The sequence below is a fragment of the Eleutherodactylus coqui genome, chromosome 9 (assembly GCF_035609145.1).
Source record: "Eleutherodactylus coqui strain aEleCoq1 chromosome 9, aEleCoq1.hap1, whole genome shotgun sequence".
Classification (NCBI taxonomy): domain Eukaryota; kingdom Metazoa; phylum Chordata; class Amphibia; order Anura; family Eleutherodactylidae; genus Eleutherodactylus; species Eleutherodactylus coqui.
In genome coordinates, this window is record NC_089845.1 from 79,883,569 (window position 1) to 79,907,175 (window position 23,607).

The following is a 23,607-nucleotide window of genomic DNA, read 5'->3' on the forward strand; positions in this document are numbered from 1 at the left end:
GCGGTGGGGAAGAGCGGGGAGGAACGGAGGGGAGATCTCTCTCTCCCTCTTCCCCCCCCCCTGCTCCCCCCTGCTCCCCGCCGCAACTCACCTGTCCCTATGAGGATTTTATTGTTTTCCCATCCATGTATTTCTGCCCGTAGAGACTCCACATGTTCATCTCCCTCACTGTATCCCACTTTGAATTCCTGATAAGGCTGATCAGCATGCTGAAAGACAATGATCAGCGACTGCTTAACGAAAACTGCACGATGCCACTGTAGTTACACACAACGATTATTGCTCAAAAGATGTATTTGAGGGAATTTTGAGCGATAATCGTGTCTAAATGGGCCTTCAGTTACTTCAATTTATCTTGGCCAAAATCCTTTGAAGGTGCGAGGCTCCTTGATCTTAACCCTTTCCAATCCAATTTGTATCCTGGTTTTCCTAGGGGGCTTACTCTTTTTCTGCCGTTAAACAGCGCTATATGCTGACTAAAGCCAGTACTGCATGAGGTGACACGTTGGATAGGCTCCGACAGCAGAGAGGCTGGCAATATACAGTAAGAGAACCCCCGATGGATGTCTTCCAACATCGGAGCTGTACAGCCTTAAATCATAATGTCTTCAGAGGTCAGACAGTGGATTGGAAAGGGTTAAGTTGTACTACTCTGCTGCCCTTCTTACTAAACTACTGGATTGACACCACTCCAGACACACTAAACAGTGGGTGGGTTTAGAAGCAAACCTGATGCAACTCTTTTTACATGATTTGCCATCGACGTCTCCTAAGACCAGACCCTCTATGATTTCCCACTCTCTCTTGACCGCTGACTGTTTCGACACACAGGCCTTATGTCTAAGGGTAACCTCTCATTTTGAAAAGGAACTTTGGCCACGCTTTTCCAGTGGCAAGTCTCCCTGACCCCTATATAAAACCTGTTTTTACAGAGTTCCCCTCCACCCCCACACCCAAACCACACTCTCTCTGCCATTTATAATATATTACTCAACAGTTGCCCTGGAAGGCCTCTGTTTATCGAATCTTGGGGCAAGGAGTTGCCGTGCTCTCTGACTGTGAGTGGGACAAAGCATACATGCTGCTGTATAAGATGCCCCTGGCATGTGCAGTGCAAGAGAAGAACTACAAACTACTCACTAGATGGTACAGATGTCCAGACCTCCTTCATCATATTTTCCTAACAGGAAAACTGAGAAAGTCTAGTGTTGGGTGAAAAGCTTTCAGTATTTATCAAGCAATCCAGATAGACACGAAAAAAGTTTAGTACTGTGCTAACCAGAAGAGCAAAATGTGATTGTTCTCAGTAAGAGAAGCCAAGTAATCTTGTAGATATGATACTTCTTTAAATCATGGACTATGATTAAGGGCAACATGCTTGCCTAAAACATGTAAGAAGGCACATGCTCTCTGTTCTTTCATGTCTGTATAGATTGATAATAAAGACTGAAAGCTTTTTACCCAATACTAGACTTTCTCCATTTTCCTGTGCATCAGTTGTGGTTTCCAGCCAGTCCTTGCATGGGAGCGACTGCAGAGGAGCTGGTTTCTGGTTTGAATATTTTCCCAATGGTACCAGACTCCTCCTGACAATGTGGTTTTACCGCTGGGACGATGCTTCACACATATGGTGGGAATGCCTGGTCATCAGACCCTTTAGGAATGCAGTGTTCCTGATGTACGAAAAGGTAACGCATTCATCTCTCATGGTAAACCCTCAGCATTGCTGTTTATCATCCCAGACAGCCTCTCCTCTATTAAAAAAGACATCTTGCACATTTTTGGCAGTGGCAAGAGCTGTTATCCTTAGACATTGGAGGAGTACACAACTGCCATTGGTTCTGGAGTTCGCCCATTGGATGACTCACATTGAGCCGATTGAAAAACTGGTTGCTGAGGATTGTCTCAACCCCAGTAAGGGTGCGAACCTATAGCTAGCATGGCCCTTGTTCTCTTAATTTGAGACATGTGGCTAGAGGTGAGATTTCCCCACTCTTTTTTTCTTTTTCTCTTTATCTTTTTTTCTCTCTTTCTCTCTATTTTTTCTTTTTTCTTTTTATCTTTTTTTTATTCTTTCTTTTTCTTTTTCCCTTTATCTTTTTTTTTCTCTTTTCTTCTCTTTTTTTTGTCTTTCTCTCCTTTTTCTATTTTTCTTTCTCTGTTTTTCTCTTTTTCTTTCTCTTTTTTTTCCTCTTTTTCTTTCTCTCTTTTTCTTTATCTGTTTTTCTTTTTCTCTTGGTTTCTCTTTTTTTCTTTCTCTCCTTTTCTATTCTGTTCCCCTCCTTTTTTTCCCTAATAACATATTTTCTAGTATGTTCTACCTTGCTGTCATGTTGTGACATTTGTTGTTGAAAGGCTACTCCTTCGTCAGTCTCAGTGTTGTTGGGAACTTGTATGATTCAGTTCCGCCCAAGAGAGAGAGTAGTTCTGTTTCTCTTTCCAGCTACTGTTGGAGAAGAGAGTGCAATAGATGATGTCATTGGCAAGACCCTCTTGGTAGAATGCCCAGGGGCCTATAATGTGTACGTGAACTGTGCCCTCAGTGTACATATTAATGTACTTGTTCTTGTATGTTTTTGTAACTTGTTTGTAAAACTCAATAAACAGATTGAGTATAAAATGTAAACGCCAAGAAACAGCGCTGCAATGTGGCAGAAATTGGAACTTACGGGTGTCATAAAAAACACTTTGAACCTTCCTCTGTTCAGTGATGTGCAGATTGTGTACCAGTCTTTTATAGTTTGCTTGTAATTAAATCCCCAAATCTGCTCCTTCTTTTTGAATAACCCTGTATATGAGTACATATATAAAATACCAGTAAAAGTAAAAGGTAAGTGTTTTAGACAGGTGTGGAAAAAATGTTGGAAAGAAAGAATGCTTTAAAAAAATGGAACTGTTATACTTTTTTGGTCCATTACAACATGAAAAGTGAAAGAACAAAAGAGAAATGTAAATCAAATTAAGTTGTAGTGTAAACACACTTTGCCTTCAAAACAGTATCACTTCTTCTAGGTACACTTGCACACAGTTTTTGAAGGAACTCATCAGGAAGGTTGTTCCTGGAGAACTAACCACAGGTCTTCTGTGGATGTAGTCTTCCTGAAATCCTTCTTTCTCTTCATGTAATCCCACACAGACTTGTTAATATTAAAATTGAAGCTCTCTGGGGGCCATATCATCACTTCCAGGACCCCCTGTTCTTTACACTGAAGAAAGTTGTTAATGAATGATGCTGTCTGTATGTTTGGGGTCATTCTTGCTGCAGAATAAATTTGGAATCAATAGGATGACTTTTTTTCTAATGGATTCTTACTTTGCAACTTGTTTCTGTACCTGCCTAAAACTTTTACACAGTGAAACGTGTATATGTCTTATGGATATTCCGCCAACTTTCCTTTTTTTGTTCCAGGGAGTTGGAGACTGTCTTACCGCCTATTCCAGAGCATAAGGTTATAGTCAGCGTCCCCAGCAGCCTTCATTCCCACAAACCACCTCTTTCTGGTATGTCATACTCATTATAAGAATTGCATTATAAATGAAGAATGTATTTTAAAGGAAAACTCCACACATGGGAAATACACATTTACCATAAAGCCCCATAATTACATCCAGTTAATTTAATATTCCTTCCACCACTATGTGCCATCTGCTTTACTCTGATTGTCATATCAAGAAGTGGCAATACTTTTTGTGCTCTATTTTTTAAAGAGATTTCTGATCAGTGTATTACTCTTCTCTTTTTTCTTTTCCCTTATATTCTATAGCAGTGAGAAAATTTAAGAATAAAAGCCTTTTATATTGTTACCCTTTGGGGAAGCAACACTAGTGTAGTAGAATATTGCACTTCCATTGTACAGTGTTATCAGATTTACTTCCTCATGCATCCGCAAGGCTACAATATAATCGTATTGCCTGTCGTTGACCTGTGCACAAGCTGCTGATTACGGCAGACCTTAGTGGCTGAATAAAGGAATTTTCAGAAGGGGAAAAAAAAACAAATAACCTTTATGACATATTCAATAAATAATTCATTGAGCACATTAGCTGCTTCCTCTTTCCCATAGGGTAGAATGGAGAGAGGACTTGCATACCTACCAGCTTCTCCAGTGGTAATGGTTAGAGATGAGCGAGCATACTCGCTAAGGACAATTACTCGATCGAGTATTGTCCTTAGCGAGTATCTCCCCGCTCGGAAGAAAAGGTTTGGCTGCCAGCGGGGGTGAGAGGTGAGTTGCGGAAGTGAGCAGGGGGGAGAGAGGGAGAGAGAGATCTCCCCTCCGTTCCTCCCCACTCTGCCCCGCCGCTCCCCGCCCGCCGCTGGCAGCCGACTCATGCAATATTCGTCTTGACATCATAATTCTAATCATGCAGGGCCTGTATACAGTACATTTATATGGGTGTCTAGATAAATTATGGGCAATTGTATGCTCGCGATGGATTGCTGAATGAAAGAAAACCCATGACTCCTGAAATATGTTTCATAAATACATTGTAATGCTGAATGCACTCAGCTAGTAATCATTCTGACATTGCCTACAATTTCCGGGCTGAGATCTACCTCTCTGTATATGTAATGGCTCTATGTGCTAAATTGTGTTTCACAACCCTCTAATCATCCTCCGCGTCTAGTGCTTGTAACGATATCAATGTCTGTGCACATGTGAATTAGTGTAATTGACTGAGTATATAATTATCCCATTTGTGTTCAGACAAGGATACCCTCAGCAATCGAGGGGTACTTGAGCTATAAATTACTGTGCTGGAGAAAATGACATATTTGCTGCATTAAACACCGGGGGTCTTTGTAGAATAATGTCAGATTAACAGAGTGGTGCAAGTGAGGTTAAAGGAAAGGTCTAATGGCATGCGCCAAATTTATAATACCATTTCTTGTGACAAATCTGTTGCAGTCTCAAGTAAAAGGGACATTGGTCATATTTGTGGTGTTTGAACTATTTTATTTTTTGCTTTTATAGCTGGTCTGAACAAATTACAGAACAGAAAGAAAAACTAACGGAGTGTTTCTGACGGGTTTTTTTTATCGTGCAAATTGTTCCTCAGGTTAGAATATTTTCAGCATATACTGGTCTTTCCATGGCCATAGGAACTTGAAACTACATGGCATACAATATTACATACAGTCCAGATGTGGGGCAGAATTAGTCCGCACGGACATTTCTGCATCGCAGTGTTATCCCTACCGGTTTGTATTCTGCATCTGTTAAAATCCTCTTGTCTTTACTTCCAAACCACAAGATTAATTTCTGTGGCACAAAAGCTTTCTGCTGCGGAATGAAGGAGTCTTGCAGAATTGTTGTTGCGGATTTCTAATATACTGGAGATGTAATTCCGCAATTAAAGTCTGCGGGAAAAAAAAACAAATTGCACAAACGTTCCGCAGAACGCATTCTACAGTTAAAAACGCAACAGAATCCTCACGATTTGACAAAATCCACAATTGCCCTGCGTCGTGGAGACTAATTCCGTCCCATGTGAAAGCACCCTTAAGTGTCTTGTTTTTTTATTTATTCCTCTTTCCTTCTTGTTTGAGGATAATATTTTGAGGGTTTTGGAACCAATTGCTAGTGGTCAGCGCAGAACAAATTAATATGGTAAATTGAACAACCACTGTACCTTTTTATGGTAGTCATCGTCTGGTATAACTAACATGTTACATTTATTATAGAAGCTGTTACATTTACAAATGCCAAATACGTATATTTTTATATTTTATTCTAAGGCCACTCTAGGCTGAAGGCAAAGTGACGCAATTTGGATCATGGCGCTTTGCTGCGACTTTACTTTCGTTTTCAGAGGCAGGTTCGCGTTAAACCGCGATTACCGTGGCGTTCAAAACACAATGGTAATTTTGGTAAAAAAGGGATGTGTGAGAATGGCCAAAATGTGCTCATTTACTTCTATGTCATCTTTGAGTAGTTAGTACCCATCCTGAGAAACAATAAGCTACACTGCTCTAGTGTATAGTATGTATGGTGTCCCTATTGAACTTTTTTGTCCCACTTGGGGGCTTTCTCTGATGATTCTTATTTTTAAACAGTCATCTATTGCTCTCTATTCTAACACAGGGGTCCCCAACCTTTTTGGCACCAGGGACCGGCTTCAAGCAAGGCCATTTTTGCACGGCCCGGCAGGGTGGGGCGGGACATGGGCGGGGCTTTGGTTATAAGGGGCGGGGTTATGAAGGAGGTTGGTGTTTAGTGCATACTTATTTAATTATGACATTTAAAGCTTTCATTAAGCCTTTCTTAACTTCAGCCTGGCAGCACACACAGGGGGCAGTATATGCCCCCTGCCTGCCCGGCAGAACACACAGGGGAGAGGAATGTAACAGGATTACCTTGAAGCTCCTAACAGGGATTATAGATGAGGCAGGTCCCCTGGTAACCGGCAGTGGTAGTGGCGGCTGCTGCTGGCACAGTGGCGGCTCCTCCTCCTATATGCTCGTGGGACGCTCTGCTCTGTCTGGCGCCACACTCCTCAGCGCTTAAAGATGTTCAGTTTAAGAACCTGGTAGATTTTAAAGCTTTCATTAAGCCATTCTTAACTTCAGCCTGGCAGCACACACAGACCCAGCACACAATATGACCCCGCTTGCCTGGCAGCACACATGGGGGGCAGTATATGCTCCCCGCCTGCCTCGCAGCACATGCATAGCGCAGTATAATATATCCTCCCCCCCCCCCCCCCCCGGCCTGGCAGCATGCACAAGCGGCAGTACATGCCCCCCGCCTGCCTGGCAGTGTAATATATCCCCCCCCCCCTTCCTGGTAGCACACACATAGGACAGTAAAATGTATCCCCCTCCCCCCTACCTGGCAGCACACACATAGGGCAGCATATAATTTATCTCCCCCAGCCCACACACATAGTCCAGCATGTATATTATCCTCCCCCCCAGCCCACATACATAGGCCAGCATGTATATTATCCTCCCCTCCAGCCCACACACACATAGTCCAGCATGTATATTAAGTCCCCCCCAGCCCACACACATAGGCCAGCATGTATATTATCCTCCCCCCCAGCCCACACACATAGGCCAGCATGTATATTATCCTCCCCCCCAGCCCACACACATAGGCCAGCATGTATATTATTCTCCCCCCCAGCCCACACACATAGGCCAGCATGTATATTATTCTCCCCCCCAGCCCACACACATAGGCCAGCATGTATATTAAGTCCCCCCCAGCCCACACACATAGGCCAGCATGTATATTATCCTCCCCCCCAGCCCACACACATAGTCCAGCATGTATATTAAGTCCCCCCCAGCCCACACACATAGGCCAGCATGTATATTATCCTCCCCCCCAGCCCACACACATAGTCCAGCATGTATAGTAAGTCCCCCCCAGCCCACACACATAGTCCAGCATGTATATTGACCAACACACACTCCTCTCTCCCTCTCCCCCCCCTCTCCCTCTCCCCCCCACATTTAATTTATTTATCTCTCTCTTCCTCCCCTCCGGCACACAACTTGAAACTGACCACTGACAGATGTACACTACAGGCGCGGCGGATGCTGCTTGCTACGTGCAGAGAGGCGGCTCTTGCCATCTACTCACGGGACGGACGCTCTGCTGTTTGGCACCACAGTCCTCAGCGCGAAAGAAGGTGCCTTGTGATTGGTTGCTGCGCGCTGCAAAGGGCATAGCAGGCTAGTGTGACACCGCAGAGGGTCCGCTTCCACACAGCAGGTTAGTGTGAGAGTGCAGCGCGCAGCTGAAGGGGCCGCGATTTTTCCTTTCTTATCGAAAGTTCCCGGCGGCGCCGCGGACCGGCAGTATACACCAAACGGCCCGGCACTGGGCCGCGGACCGGCGGCTGGGGACCCCTGTTCTAACAGATTAGTTCCTTTCAGTACAAGTTAGGCCGCCTGCAGACGAGCGGGTCGGATCCGTCGGCGAGGATTCTCGCCGCGGGACCCGACCCGAGCGCCTACAGGGACGAGAGCGTACTCACCCACGCCTGGCAGCCCTGGCTCTTTCATGTGCCGGCTGCCGATCAGCCGGCGTATACGCAGACCGGAGCCGGCGGCCGGGTGAGTGACGTTTCTGTGCGAGGCTCTGCGAGCCCCGCACAGAAATAGAGATTTCGCGCGGCCAAACCGCGGCCGTCTGCATAGGATTGCGTTTGTTAACTCAATCCTCTGCAGGCTTTTAGTGGCGGAAATCCCACCGCAGGATTTCCGCCCGTGTGCAGGCGCCCTTAGTGTGGGTTACTGTATATGTTTCAGGTTGCACCAAATATGTAACCAAGTTTATCAGAATGGAAGGATATTACAGGATATAGACATTAGGTGACCAGCGGGTTTGTACTTTCGGGTCTTACAATCAGGTAGGAACTATCAGAGGTTGATCCAGGGATTATTCTGATTGCCATTATGGAGTCGGGAAGGAATTTTCCTCCAAATGCTCCAATTGGCTTCTGCCTCTTGGGGTTTTTTCCTTCCTCTGGATCAACTAGATGGTGGAAACAGGCTAAACTACATATGTGGGGTTTTTTTTGGGGGGGGGGGGGGGGGGGTTTGTACATAGTAAAGAGAGAAAGCTGCGGTTAGGATGGTTTTATTTATTTTTTTTAAATAGCATTTAAGTTTTTATTTTTGCCCCACTAGGGGACCTGATTATCAACATCTTTTATCATTCTTCTAATACTATACTTCAGTATAGTAGTGCATTAGGCTGGGCTCGCACAACCGTATGGTAAAATGCTGCATAAAAATCAGAGCGTTTTACTAGCATGTGGGGCTGCGTATCACTGCGTTTGATTGCATGTGCTTTTGCATGCCAGCGTATCTCACACTTATTGAAATCTTCCTTTTTTAAAAACTTTTCTTCTATTGTAATTATGTATGTACAGCATATTTGTACGTGCCCATAGAAAACTATAAGGCTTTATCGCACATAATACGTGGTAAGATATAACATGCTGCGTTCATTTTTTGTACTTATTATATGCAATGAATATACACAAGTGTGAATTGAGCAATGAAAATCAATGTGCTCTCATTGACTCTATTCACCGTGCATAATACACAATTAAATGACGCTCGTGTGAGCCTGGCCTTAGAAAGCCTATGAAGCTCAGCCAGAGGCTAAGCCTCATAGGCCACCATAACTGGCAGACCTGGAGGCTATATTTAAGCCCCTGAGTGCCATAGCAACCCATCAGGACCCTGCGATCACATTGCGGGAATCTGATGGATGACTGAGGGAGCCTCTCACCTTGGTCAGCCTTGTTCAATGCGCGGCGTGTAAAGTGTTAAACACTGGGGATTTGAGGTTTCTTCGGTCCCTAGTATTAGAGAAAGTGCCCGACTGTCATCCGACAGCCGAGCACCTGTTGCCCTTGGCACAGACCTGCGCTAACGGCTTGCAATGCAGCGCTGTCAATAGACATATGGGTGGTCGTTAAGGGCTTAACATGTATTCTACAACTTGGATAAAGCCTTTATGAATGAGAATCCTGCAAACCGAAGTTTGAAGAGACATAAAAGGGCCTTTGGATGATTTTCCTTTCATTACACTAGTGAATACATTTTTTTAGCAACTCAGGTAACTAAAGCTTTAAGATCTCCACTTGTCTGAGCTAAACAGCAGTGCCTTGTGGATATTGTGTTCATGACTTGCTGTTCTATCCTTCTGCTAATAATTTGTTAGTCCACATGCTGCATGTCTCAAGGTGTGCCGCTGGGTTGAGGTGAATAGCAGACTAGAAGCACCGGTGATTTACAGATCACGTGAACAGAGTATTAATATTGTTAGTGGATTAAATCAGCAAGTAGTATTCCATGCCCAAGGCTTAGAGATAATTAAACTCTTAGAACAATATACACGCTCTTCAAATAAGGGCTGAAGAGTGCTGTTTAAAAATGAGGACTCCTCCGGTCATTTTACATTTCTACACGATGGAGGTGTTTAAGTATCAAGAAGTTTATAAGTGATGTTAAAAAAGCCTGTATCAACTTAAAGGGAACCTGTCTTGTCCCCACAGCACATAAACTGGACATGGCAAGGAGTCTGGTGAGGTCTTTTTTTATACTCGCCTGCTCCCTAGTTCCAGCGGTATACTTCTGCTAAGATCGCGGCACTGCAAATGTGATCTTTTCACAGTGCCTTGTGTACGCCTTCCCATACAAATCTATGAGAGAGCGCATGCACGGCACTGTGAAAAGATCAGATTTGCAGTGCCGGCGCGATATTAAGAGGAGGATACCGCTGGAACACGGGATAGGGCAGGTATAAAAAAAGACCTCACCTGGCTCCCTGTCACCTCCCCTAACAGCACCTGTACTTAGTTTATAGAGCTGTGGGAACGTGACAGGTTCTCTCTACCACTTCACTGGAAGAAATTTTAATTAGACGCTGTATATTATTTTCTTCACCTACACTTAAAAAGATACTAGTAATTATTAGGAAATTATAGTACCAATGTTTCTGGTGGCGCAATGCGCCACACAGCTGTGCTACATGGTACATGCTTTATGATCCCCACACATCACACACACAGCTCTACTGCATCCATGTAGAACCCACACATTATACACACAACTCTACTGCATGCCACACACAGCTGTAGTACTTCCATCTTGATTCCCACACATTACACACACAGCACATTACACACACAGCTCTACCACATGCATTCTGAGCCAACACATCACACACACAGCACATGATACACGCAGCTCTGCTACATCCGGATTCACACTTCATAAACAGCTCTGCTATTCCACACATCACCAGACTCCTGAATACAGTGATCACCCCTGGTCATGTGATTCCTGACTCCACTCACACAGGTGATCACGTGACGGTGACGTCATCACAGTTCCTGGTATTAGCTGCTGACAGTTTATCCAGTATACAGTACTTTCTACCACACTGCACAATGGCTCTTCCCACAGCAGTAACGTCACCACAGGTCCTTCAGCCCAACAGATCTCTGTGGTGGCAGTAGGTCGGTGTCTTCTGTCAGGACTGCTGAGTTGTGTCTGAGATAATAACGGCTTAGTTGTATTCTCATTTAGTTATTTTTGTCCTCCTCTTTTTAAAAAGCCCTAACTGAGTTGTTCTTCTGTCGGTCAGGCTCTGTGTTTTATATATGTTGCAGGACCTTCGATGTTGTCACCAGGGGCAGAGAATGAGAAGCTGTCTTATACTAACTGACAAGTGGTCGTTAGTAGTTTGAAGAGGTTCTGTATCCAATGTTAATGTAAAAGTGTCTTCTGTAGAACACTTTTATGTTGTGACTAGATGATAACTTTATTTCACTCATTTATATATTCTACAGCGCTATACAAACATCACTGATATTTATCCCTCTTCTCATATGGGGCTCACAATCAAAATTTACTCACCTATTAGTTTATTTTTGGACTGTGGGAGGAAACCTATTCAGGCATGGGGAGAACGTGCAAACTCCATTCAGATCTTACCTTATTGATCAAATTTGAACGCAGGACCCCAACACTGCAACCACTGAGCCACCGTGCTGCCCTTTAGCAGCTCGAACTGGGGAGAATCCTGTATGATCCAGCCCACTGTTTCTTAATCGAGTCGTAATAAGGCACCTATAAATGTCTCATAGGGCTTTTATTGTACCCCTGTATGCCTCTGATTTCATACAGTAGGAAGGCATACAGAATGTTTGTTTTTTCTGTTTGAGACAAACCGAGATTGTTTTTCCAATTTCTTACAAATCCGATCTTTCTAGGTCCATGCATCCAGTACCTGACAGCCTTTATCATCGCAGCAGATGTAGTCTGTTCAGCTCTGTACTTGTGAGCTGTTTGTCTTTCCTGCACTTAGTCCCTGCCATATACATGAAGCCACGCATTAGAGATACTGTAGCAAACTAATTCCAGACTCCTGTAAAAGTGAAACATTTATCAAAATTCACTACCTGTTAGTGGTGGCTAGCTGCAGCTTATGAATTTGGAGAACTAGTTCTGTGTCTGGCTGCTACTAATAAAATACATGTTTCTCCAAAACTACTGCACAGATACATACAACAGACATATCACTGTAATCAGCGTGATAGGCACTCCCATATGGTTACAGATTCCCTTTAATCCCTTAAGGACACAGCACTTTTTTTCTTTTTTTTTCCCTCCCCAATTATAAAAAGTTAGAACTCTTTTATTTATCCATCAGCATAGCTGTCTGAGGGTTTTTTTTTTTTTTTGTGGGACGAGTGGTATTTTTCAGTGATACTATGTAATGTACCATATAATGTACTGAAAAACTTCTAAGTGGAGTGAAATAGAAAAAAAAGTGCAATTCCGCCATCTTTGAAGGAGGTCTTGTTTCTATGGTGTACACACTGCAGAAAAAATGACATACTGTATTTTCCGGCTTATAGGACGACCCCCAACTGTCAACTTATACGCCAGGAATATGCTGTAGAAAAAAAATCAATACCCCACCCCTCCTGCGGCGCTGCTGCAGGCTGTCGCTCCCTCCTCCACACCGACACAGCATTGTTTTCTGGATGCAGGGCTTGAATACCGCGCCTCCAGAAAGCTAATGCTCTGATTAGCTAACTCAGCGTGGCATCAGCCAATGAAAGCCGGCACTGCGCTAACCAATCACAGCCATTCAATTATGTCATTTGGTTTTTTTTTGCTGTACTACTTTTAAAAAACAGTTTCATTTTTTTCCAAAGATATTTTATTTTCTGAGCTTATTTTTGGCAAAACGTCCTATAGTTTCTTTTGGTACGCTTTTGGAGCAGGATTGGCTTCATATCCCCTTATACAAACCTCGAACCTCCATAATGAACCTGTACATCATGGAGCATTTAAGGGGTTAATGTGCCTCTGGCCGGCGGCTGTGCCCCAGCTGCGCGCACCGTGCGGCTGTGATTGCTGGCAGCCCTGCTTAGTCTCTACCCACCACCAGTTTCGCAGCTTAGCAGCATGCCGCTGGTTCGGCGGCTTCTCCCGCTGCCGTCCTGATCTCAGCGGTATTACTGCTGCTGCTGTGCACGTCGGCTGTCACAGCAAGGGAGCTAGCAGCGCGGCAGCTGACAATGGAGGAGCGAAGTGTCAGCGCAGCTATGAGGGCCGGCCTGGTGAGTCCATTCAGCGGAGATCACAGGAGATGGTCTCTTTCAGCCCGTCCCGCCGGTCACCACTCCCTCGCACATCGGCGCTGCAGAGTGCAGACCGACCTGCCTCACCTTCTTCCACACCCTGGTCCACTGCCCAGCACCGCTCTTAAGTCGCGGTGGCTACAGGACCTGTGAGGGCATAGACTTAAAATGCAGGACAGCCAATCAGTAACAGGGGGCATCAACCCCCTGTCAAACTCCTTGTGTCTTGGCTCCACCTGTAATTCTGGTGGCGTCAAGATACACTAATACCCATAGGACCACCCCTTTAGGGTGCATTCACAGTGGGGGTTTTTTTTTCTTCTACATGTAAGCAAGATTTTCTTTAATCCTATTCACTTTAATAGTACACGTTTCCGCTGCGGATACACACCCTTGAATAGAAAATTGAGTTGTACAGCAGATGTAACTGAAATGGTAAATTCGTCATCCTACGGTGTCTGCTTTGCCACATGTTTATTTTTTTGTATTTTATATGTCTGTATTTGGAGAGCAGCAGCTTGACAATTTATGTGGTGGAAGATATAGGCAGTGTGATATATGAGCCCTCATTACATTTGCAGACTTGCTTTAACATTATATATTTTATTATTATCATTATCATCATCATTCAGGCAAACACATAATGGATGCCATTAATACCACGCTTTTCAGAAAAGTATCGTCTGGGTTATTAAAACCAGAATGTGCTCAGGATTGCCCTATACACAAGGATTAATTGCTGCACTTGCAGCCATCCACTAATGAAATCCGTGCCTATAATCACTCTTCACCTGTTCTTCAGTTCTTATCGCAGAGCTATGTGCAAAATGCAGCTTGACCTAAATAATTTAGCACTCCCCAGAACGTACTATAGATTGCCAAACTCTGTGCTTTCACCTGCATAAGATTCACATAAAGAAGCCTTATTAGAGCAGCTAGAATAGGGCGAAAAGGGGGCAGCCATAATAAATGTATCGCATCATGCCTGTAAATGAAACACAGTGCCTTTATGATATTATGTAAAAAAGTTAGAATGTAACAGTAAATATACTTTAATTGCATCAAAATATATATAGTTTAAAGAGAAACCACCAAGACTCCTTTTAATTAGGACATGGGTATCATGTCATAACTGAGATGGATGCCCAGTTTTGCGCTTTAAAGGTGTGTAGGTTCTTCATTGTTGGCAGCTCTCTTCTATTAGGGTAGAACTATGATCAATGACTGCAAACTAGAGACCCTGTCTGAGGCAATGCGACCTGGCTCCTCAGAGGCGCAGATGCCATGAGTAGCAGCCCATTCTATGGGCTCTTTCACACATCCGTATGCTTTGCTGTGTTTTCTCGGCCGCGTCGTAAAATTGCATGGACGGACATTTTTCTGCACGCACAACCAACGTTTTCTCACCCATTCACACGACCAGGAGCGACGTTTTTTAGCAAAAAGTCGCACTCCAGAAAACCCTTGCTCTGCCAAAATCCTCGGGGTGCCTTCCAATGCCTATATAGAGGCAAGCTTTTCGCAGCGTTGGACACTACTGAAATGCCTCCCCCCTTCCTTTCTTTGTCCAGCTCCCATAGGAGTCTATGGGAGCTGCCGCCGTATATGGAACTATCTTTTTAGCCACCGTATGTACGCTGGCCATATTTCGGCCATGTATGTTCCATTTTGGCGGTCCGATGTATTTACGCACCATATATTCGTCCGTGTGAACTAATGCATTGGAAACCAATGCCTCAGATGATCGCGTATATTGGTTGGCCGTAAAAATGCCGCCGTTTATGCGCTTGTGGGAATGAAGCCTATGGCTATATTTACAATTTTCCCACGCAAATTGTCTGATTGTGATATGGACAGAACTTGCACAAGAAGAAAAAATATTATTTTCAATGGGTTTATACACATCTGCATTATTTCTTTTGGACCAGATTTGCATGTGAGTGCAATTCAATTTTACCATTTCAATTACTACAACAACATGCGGTTTTTGCATGCACAGGAAAAATGCATGTACAGCAATGCAAATAATCCGCACTATTTTCCATTACGTGCGAATGTACTGTGTACTAGCCCAACAGGTCTGCTGACCATAACTCACAGAATAGTAGGGACCTATCATGAGACCCCATTGCAAAAGTCAGAATTTGCTTCACCCCCCTCCTTCCCCCTAAAAAAGAAAAAATGATACATATATATATATATACTGTATATGACAACTTTTATAATGCAGCAGGCAGTTTAGCTTTAGTATACCTCTAACTAATACAGATATTAAAATACTGACTCGACGCAGTGATAGTGATTACCTATTTGGAGTCGTCCATATTCGGTCTTCCTCTTTGGTTCCAGACCGCCACTAAGATTTATTCCAGCCATGACTCACTTCTGCATTTCTTTCCTTTCCAGCCTCCTGCCTCAACTCCTAATTAACTTCTCAGGGCCTCTATATAGTAACATAGTTCCCTCACTATGACCTCAGTTAGTAATAGGGCCTCTCTGTAGCCAAAATGAGCAATAGGAGCCCAATGAGTAATAAGATGCCCCTCTGCGGCCCCAATGAATAGGACCCTCCTCTGTGGGCCCAATGAGTAATATTATACCCCCTGTAGCCCAAAAGATGAGTAGGACCCCCTCTTTGGCCCCATTAGTAATAAGAGTCTCTCTTTGCAATTAATGTGGGACCCCGAAGTCCCTAGATGGCCCCCAAAAGTTCTGCTGTTGGTAGAGCCTAGATTACCTGCTTGAGCAACACACGCTTGCAGGACCTGCGCACAGCCTTAGATGGCTGAACCTGGAGTGGGCTCAATCAGAAGGGTCGACAGGTCACAGTGGCCTGACGTTTAGATGCAGGGGCCAGGCCGCTGGGGGAGGGGGGGGGGTCTGTTGCCTCCACATGCACGTGGTTTCCATTCGCTTCAGCTGTAGATGCCACTCAGATGAAAACTGCATCACAAAATGCTTGTGTTTTGCAGTAAAATGCATGCAGTTTTCAGACAACATTTATGATGGATAGTTAATAAGCACATCAAAATCGCAGTAGAAACATGATTCAAACTCCATGTGAAAACCCAGTCTTAAAGAGGCACTAACATTTCAGACTACTTATGCTCATTTAATAGCCTGTGTGTGTCTTATTAATCTTGCAATATACTTTCACTAGAAATTTTTTTTGTTTTACCACGGTAAATCAAGTTTTAAGTGCAATTCTGAAATCCACCGCTTGTCATTAGGCATCCAACTTCTCTAGCAACCAGAATCCCAGGATGTCTTTTTAGCTGTGGAGGAAGGGATGTCTTCACAGGCTGCTCCCTACACTCACACAACTCTCAGATATGCAGTCAGTGTGTGCACCAGTTCTTCTTCTCCTGATCTTAGATTTACCTAGGCTAGTATGTGCAGTTATCTGCATTATGCTGCTTTCCCCATAGCAAACTCATGTAATGCCTACAACATAAAAATAAGTGCACATACAAGATTGGGTAAATCTAACGTGATTGTGCACACACTAACTGCAGAGCTAAGATCAGTGTGTGTGCAGGGGGCAACTTGTGAAGACAGACCCTCCCCCACAGCAAACAAGACATCCTAACATCCTAGTTGCTAGAGAAGCTGAATGTCTAACAACAAGCAGTGGATTGTAGAGGGGCTGGACTTCAAACTTGATTTACAAAAAAGAAACCAAAAAATGTAATGAAAGTATATTACAAAATTAATGAGACAAGCTATTAGATAAGCAATAGTAGTCCGATAAGTTAGTGTCCCTTTAAAAGGGTTGTACCAAGACGTACAGCCCCTTTATGAATGTGAGGCTTGGGACTCCCATTTTTGGCACCCCCAGCAAACTGCTGATTTTGCCAGGGGAAGTCTTTCGTATTCTGACTTTTCCCTTCCAAGATGCCATGGCAACTGCAGGTTGCTTAGTGTATTGTTGATGGGGAAATTTGGTAGAAGTGGCTTATACTGTGTACCATTTCAAATCTCAAATTTTTAAATGTTTTTAATGGTGTATGTCTAGTCTAAAAAAAAAAGTAATTATTTTCATAAATATTTGTATAAACTTCTTTTTTGGCCTTACACACACTACTTTGCTCCTTTTGTTCTTGGCCTACTAGTGTGTTGGGTACTAATGATATTGGAGAGTAGTGCTAGCCAAATTGTTTTTATGCTTTTCATACAGTGAGTCACCATATAAAACCCCAGCCAGAGTTATAGGTCAGGGAATACTTCAATCGTATATGTTTGACAGATGGCTTGAGTGTGTTGGGAACAGTTCCAGGATGTATCAAGTGTTTAGTCTAAATCCTTCTAACCCCCACTGTATCAATGTCCGTTACATGCTACAGCTATGGGGATAATGAAAATAATCAGAGAAAAATTGTTAAAAAGGACCAGATTTCCATTATTCAGAAATGGTACCTTCATTATCTCTTCGTTAGCATTAATGGTCGTTTGCGACCAGTTCCACAAAAAATCTCTGTGTATAAGAAATGCCTTGTGCACAAGACAATACCCATATAGCAGTGTATGAAATGCAGCACTGGTCTGTATTTTTGACCTGTAGGTATATATACTCTGTGCTTCGGTAAGCTGCATGTATGTGTACGAACTCTTTTATTCTTAGCCGGTGTAGTGCATTGAAGACTCTGCTTCCATGACCATCAAATGTTGTGCTTTATGTTCATTCCAGAAATTTACTGTTTCATGCAATATTTTTAAAGTTTTTTTTTTAGCAAAGTATTAAGGAAAGCGACTCCAGATTATGTGGCAGCGTAGATTTTCATTATACCTACCCCTTTTATCAGAAATCACATTAAAAAGCACGAAGTAATTGAATGTTTCATAGCATTTAGTACACCTGCTTTTTCCATGTTTGTGTTGGAGAGGAATATATGTGGAAAGGGAGGATCGGAGGAATACTTTCTTGTGAAATGTGATTCTTAAACACCTACTATATCCGTATTTTGCTTTTTTGGCCGCCTTCCACAAAAACGAGCGTTTGTATGCACTGTTCAGTCCTTTAACGTCAAGTGATAATATTGTTAGAGTCGTTGTTCATACAAAAGGCATAAGGTAGTTTTGTTCCGTCCTTGAGGACCTGTAGTCAATTAACACAGTTGCCAATCCATAATGACATGTGGAGAGAAAAAATAGAATTAAGAGGGATTAACATAGAACCAATGATCTAGATGTTAAATACGACCAAACCATAAAGAAAATTCAGGCAGCGAGTAAGAGTGTGGAGATTTTAGGGCATATTGAAGGAGGACAGTCCTTGCCATAGGCCTACCAAATAGTGCATATATAGTATACTTCACCCGTTTCTACCTGAAGTGCTCAATTCCCTAGCGAGCATAAGAGAGGACCATGGGTTTTTAACTTCTTTCTGCTTGATTGGAGAAGAAGGACTTTGGCCCCAGAGTTTAAGAAGTTCCATGCCTCTTTCCGAAGAGCCAAAAATATGGGTAGAGCCATTCCATGCAGACTTTGACTATAAAGTGCTAAGTTGCGTTTTGGTGAGTTTTTCGTTTTTTGCATTTGGTGACTATTTTTCAGAACATCTATGCGTATCAAGGTATAAGATTACATGTTTATTTCATTCAGATTTTATGTGTACAGCATGTCAGAAATGTAAAAATTGCCCTGGCTGTCAGTGGTCCGGATGTCCAAAAACCTCTGGCAGTGAAAGGATTAAAATAAGTACAATGTACAGAAATGTCATATTTCCGAATAATAATGCTTAGGATTTCGTGCTCGTACAAGAGTGAGTGACTTCTTGTATTACTATTGCCTGCATGTATCATTCCTTCTCTGACAAGCCTTACAGGCTGCGGTTTTTGGCCCCTACGCCTGAGGCTTGGTTAGATGAATGATTTTCCCAAGGACATAGAGTTTACATATGCATACTGGCAAAACTTTTAAGTATGATAGCGTGAATTCTTTACTCTATAGTGACACGTGTTACCTTTGAATCATCCCAGGATTTACATACATCAGATGTATATGTCAGTCATGAAAGTGGACCTTTAACTCATTGAATGTTCTTACTAATCACAGGTCTACAAAGAAAAAACTTTTGAGACCTTTTTAAGATCCAATAACTGATTTTGTGTATTCAAAAAACACTGATGAAGTACCTTCAGGAACCTGACTTTTAGTATTGTACCATATCATTGGAGCTTGTTTCTAGCACAGTGTTTGACGGAAAAATGTCATATTATTTTCCTATTTGTCGTGGTATTATTGTATTGGGCGGGGGTTGGGGGGAGGTTATGGCCACATGTTAGATTATAGTGAAGTATAAAGCGTGTGTGTGTGTGTGTGTGTGTGTATGTGTATATATATATATGTATATATATATATGTGTATATGTATATATATGTATGTATGTATGTGTATATATATATATATATATATATATATATATATATACACACACACACAATTATAAAATGTGTGTATAAAGCGTTTTGGCTGTTTTTTTGCATAAGTTGTGCTTTTTTCCCCCAACATTCTGCATGTGATGAGAATGGAGCTTTTATTTTAAATTAACAGTTTATTGTGATTTTTTTTTTTCTGTAGGTTCTCAGATTTTTTTTTTTATATCAAAGATTATTTTGCTCCACCTTTGGTCTTATGAAGTTCTCATTTTGTAAAGTCCAAAACAAACATAAGGGAATCTATTCAGAATTCAGACACCATCTGTATGCCGCAGGAATACAAATAACTTCCTGGAGCACTCAATGTATTGTTATGCCTTCGCTTACTATATTTGGCAGAGTTTGGAACTAAAAAGCTCAGGTATACATACATCTTAACTGGTTTATGAAAATTAGTGCAGGTGAAGGTCAGTTTGGGCGTGCAAATATGTTGATTACATGCCGATTGCAATTAATATGTGGATTCTGGACAAATAGACTTATGAAATAACCATGACCACTATGCACAGTGTATGTCATTAAACTTAGTTATGGTGCTTATAGTTTAGGTAACAAGAAGTCTTGTGAACTGTATTTCATACAGTCCCCCCTGCGGAGAAGTCAGCATGCACACAGCTGGTGTAATTTTTGTAGAAGGCACAGCCTCCTGAAAAGAGTCACGTTGGCTGCACCCACTGACTTTACCAGGGGACACCTCAGAAGCGAAGTGAAATATAAAGTGTTGAGCATGAGGCACAGTTCTGCAGACTCCCCATCACTTAAACTTATTTGTATAGCGCAAACTTATTCCGCAGCGCTTTCAGGTAATTTGTTCATTGCCCCCCCAACCTTGAGTCGGCTTCCTCAACCAAGCGGCGATTGAACCTGCAACCTTCAGGTCGTGAGCGCCTAGGACTGCATTCTGCTGCCTTGACACTCGCGCCGAGTTTATGGTGCTTATAGCTGATGATAAGTTCCTTTAAAAGGTTTGGCTACTTTCTTAGCATTTTCCAGAAATCAAGTCTAAATGATGTCTGTATAGCATTTACTCAACTTCTGCACTTTTTCTCAAGCCCAGTTCCATATTTTTTAGAAGCCACATTCTTCCCCCGCTTGGTAGGTCTCCTGAACGACACTCTAATGACATGGCTGCCCATGGACATCATTGACTCCTCCAATAATACACACTACACTCAAGGTCCTGGTGCATGTACAGATGGCAGGCATTGTCACTATCAGACACATGATAAACTTTGACTTGTGGGATTTACGCAAGCTTTTTCAGTATTCTGCGCATTTTGCTTAGTAAATTTCTTCTGTGTCTAATTCGGATTTGTAACTTGTGTAGCTCTTTCATAGACTTACATAGTTTGGTATCACATTTAGAGGCAGAAACAAGCATAACACAATATCTTGCATTAAAAGGTCTCTCCAGAAGTAGAAAAGCATGGATGTTTTTTCCAGAAATAGCACCACTCTTGTCCATAGGTTGTACGTGGTATTGCAGCTCTGCCCCATTCATTTCAATAAAACTAAGCTGCAATACCAGATCATGGACAGGTGTGGTGCTGTCTCTGGAAAACAACAATCAATGTTTTTCTAATCCTGGACAGATGCCGTTATATACTATGTATGTCTGTTAATCTTCAGGAAAATGTAAATGCAGAATTGGTGATAATGGAAGGGTGTCCAATAGAGTGCCCATCTGTGCCCTATGTTTATATGAGGGATGTTCAGCAGTTACTTGTTGGAGCTTTATTTCTTGGGTGTCTGGGGATCATACGTTTGACTACAGCAGCAGCCATATTAGGTCTTGTCAGTTGGTATGGAGACCATTATTAGGTCACACAGACCTGTCTGTATGAATAGAGGCGCCCCTGCTCTCTTCACCCTCTGTTCACTCTTGCAGCCTGTCTAGGGTAGATTGCAACAACTTGTTTTGCACAACTTCAGTCGGCTGAGCCGAAAATATATTAAAATGTAACAAGGTTTCTGTTTATTTATAAATATAGCATTTAAGTTGCGTAAAGGACATCTGTACATTATGCTTTAACATACAGCTATGTGTATATTCTCCCATATGCGGCTATGCTGATTTTCATCAGAACAGCCAACCAGTGTGTGCCTGCTTGCTTAGAATAAAAGCTGCACTTTTGGCTCCGTTCTTGGTGCATTTAGGCCAAATATGTAAGTAAATGCTTTAGGAAATGATTTGTAGGCATGCATTCAGTGTCAAGGGATATTTTCAAACCTTCTAGCCAAATGTGGCAGACTACAAATATAAACCTTAGCAGAAACTAGACCTCTTCTATTTTAATCTGACAAAAAGAGCTAATGTTCCAACCACAGCCTTTGTGCCCATCTGAGAATCCTCCAGGGAAAGTCACAGGGAAAAATCCTGTTACCATTTTCATCAGTCATCTAAAGAAAATCAGCAGTGAATATAACACTTAAGTCCCGCAATGCACCAGCAACATATTCATTCCACCTGCCTTTCAACATATGTTTTCTCTGTCTTTTGCATCTGTAGCTGGCAGCCCTATATACTACACCATGAAAACCTGCTTCTGAAATTCTTTGTGTAGTACATTCTCCTCTTTGGGCTTATTAGGGGTATTTTTGGCTTCAGGTTTTACATCTAGTATGGTTTTGTATTTTACTGACTGTCCTAATTAAAAGTCCACCTTTTGTTTTAGTGATTGTCATTTTCCTTGCTGATTTTTATCAGGTTTGTATTTTTATTTTTCTGCCCATTCACTCTCTGTTTTGAAAAATTAATTAAAACTTTGGCATTGATGAGGATTTCCTGACATTGTTTTATAGCACACATCTGCTTTCTTTATTTTCCTCTTCTAATAGCAATAACCCTTGGACAAAAACACTCTTCATCCCGGGTAACAAAAAAAAAAGGCATACAGAAATATTAAATCCAAGCCGTTTCTGCAGAGAGAAATTTTCATTATTCTTGCTTCCCTTTGTTCCTGTGACTAGGCTAATAACATTAGGTAAGATGCTCCATGAAATAACATTTTGCAGCTAGAAATATTACTGGCATTCTAACTTAATAAAGTTCAATGTCTAAATCGGACTCCTATTCCTACTGTCCAGCAGGGAGCAACATAAGCACACCAACAGAGTGTTTGCAAACATGAAGCTCAGCGGCATCGTGCACAAGGTAACTTGACTGCTTTTGCGTAGGTCTGACTCTTTGTTTAAGCACGCAGCACCAACTCCTGTGGCCTCACCTAAAAGAGATATATATATTTATTACCCTTTTGCTTCTCTGAAAGCATGTGGGAGAAGACGCTTATTTAATTGCTCTATCATTGTGAACTTGTGGCTCACAGATAGGGCTCAGTCAGATGAGTGAATTTTTCAAGCATGTATAGGCGCATTTTCAAAACGGATCTATTAGAACCAATGCTTTTCAATGAAAGTGGTCACAGGTCCGTTTTTTACAAGTGGAAAAAAATTCGCACCTGCAAAAGATAGGACATGTGAGTGCAAATGCACCTGGTCATGCGATTTATTTTTTTCTACACGCAAGCGCTGCGGAATAAGTTGGCGCTATACAAGTAAAGATTATTATTATTATTACACGCGATGTGCAGGGTTTTTTTTTTCTGCGCCTATACATGCGTGAAAATTTGCTTGTATGACTGTACCCTCAATGGGAATTCAAAATCAGCTCATATTTCATGATCAGTATGGAGTACAGTCTGCTGAGATGAGCTGTGTTTCCCAATTGAAGCTTGGTGTGGAGCCAGTTAACATCCCCCAGTATGTCAGAATTGCACTAAAAGCAGCTCCATAGAAGTGTTTTCCACTGTGGAAAATCCATTGATCAGCTGTAATTTGTGGGGAAACCTGCAGTAAGGGGTCCTTTGTAGCGCCAGCATGAAGGAAATTATCCATTACACCGCGCCATTTCAGACCACTGGTTTTCTATGTAATGCAGGACAGGACAAGTCTTCCGCTTTGTAACTGCTCTCACTCTGGCCAGGGGGATAAGGATCCTGAACTGAAGATCCACCCTTCTATTAACACCGAATTCCCTAATGGAGAA

General features: G+C 42.4%; 1 protein-coding gene across 2 annotated transcripts in view; it reads left to right on the plus strand.

Moving 5' to 3' along the window:
- METTL4 (methyltransferase 4, N6-adenosine) overlaps window positions 1-23,607 on the plus strand; it is a 111,995-nt gene that overhangs the window by 58,229 nt on the left and 30,159 nt on the right. For both annotated transcript variants that reach the window (XM_066579609.1, XM_066579610.1), the window contains exon 7: window positions 3,410-3,501. In XM_066579609.1, the coding sequence (XP_066435706.1) occupies window positions 3,410-3,501 (92 nt within the window). The remainder of the gene's footprint in view (window positions 1-3,409; window positions 3,502-23,607) is intronic.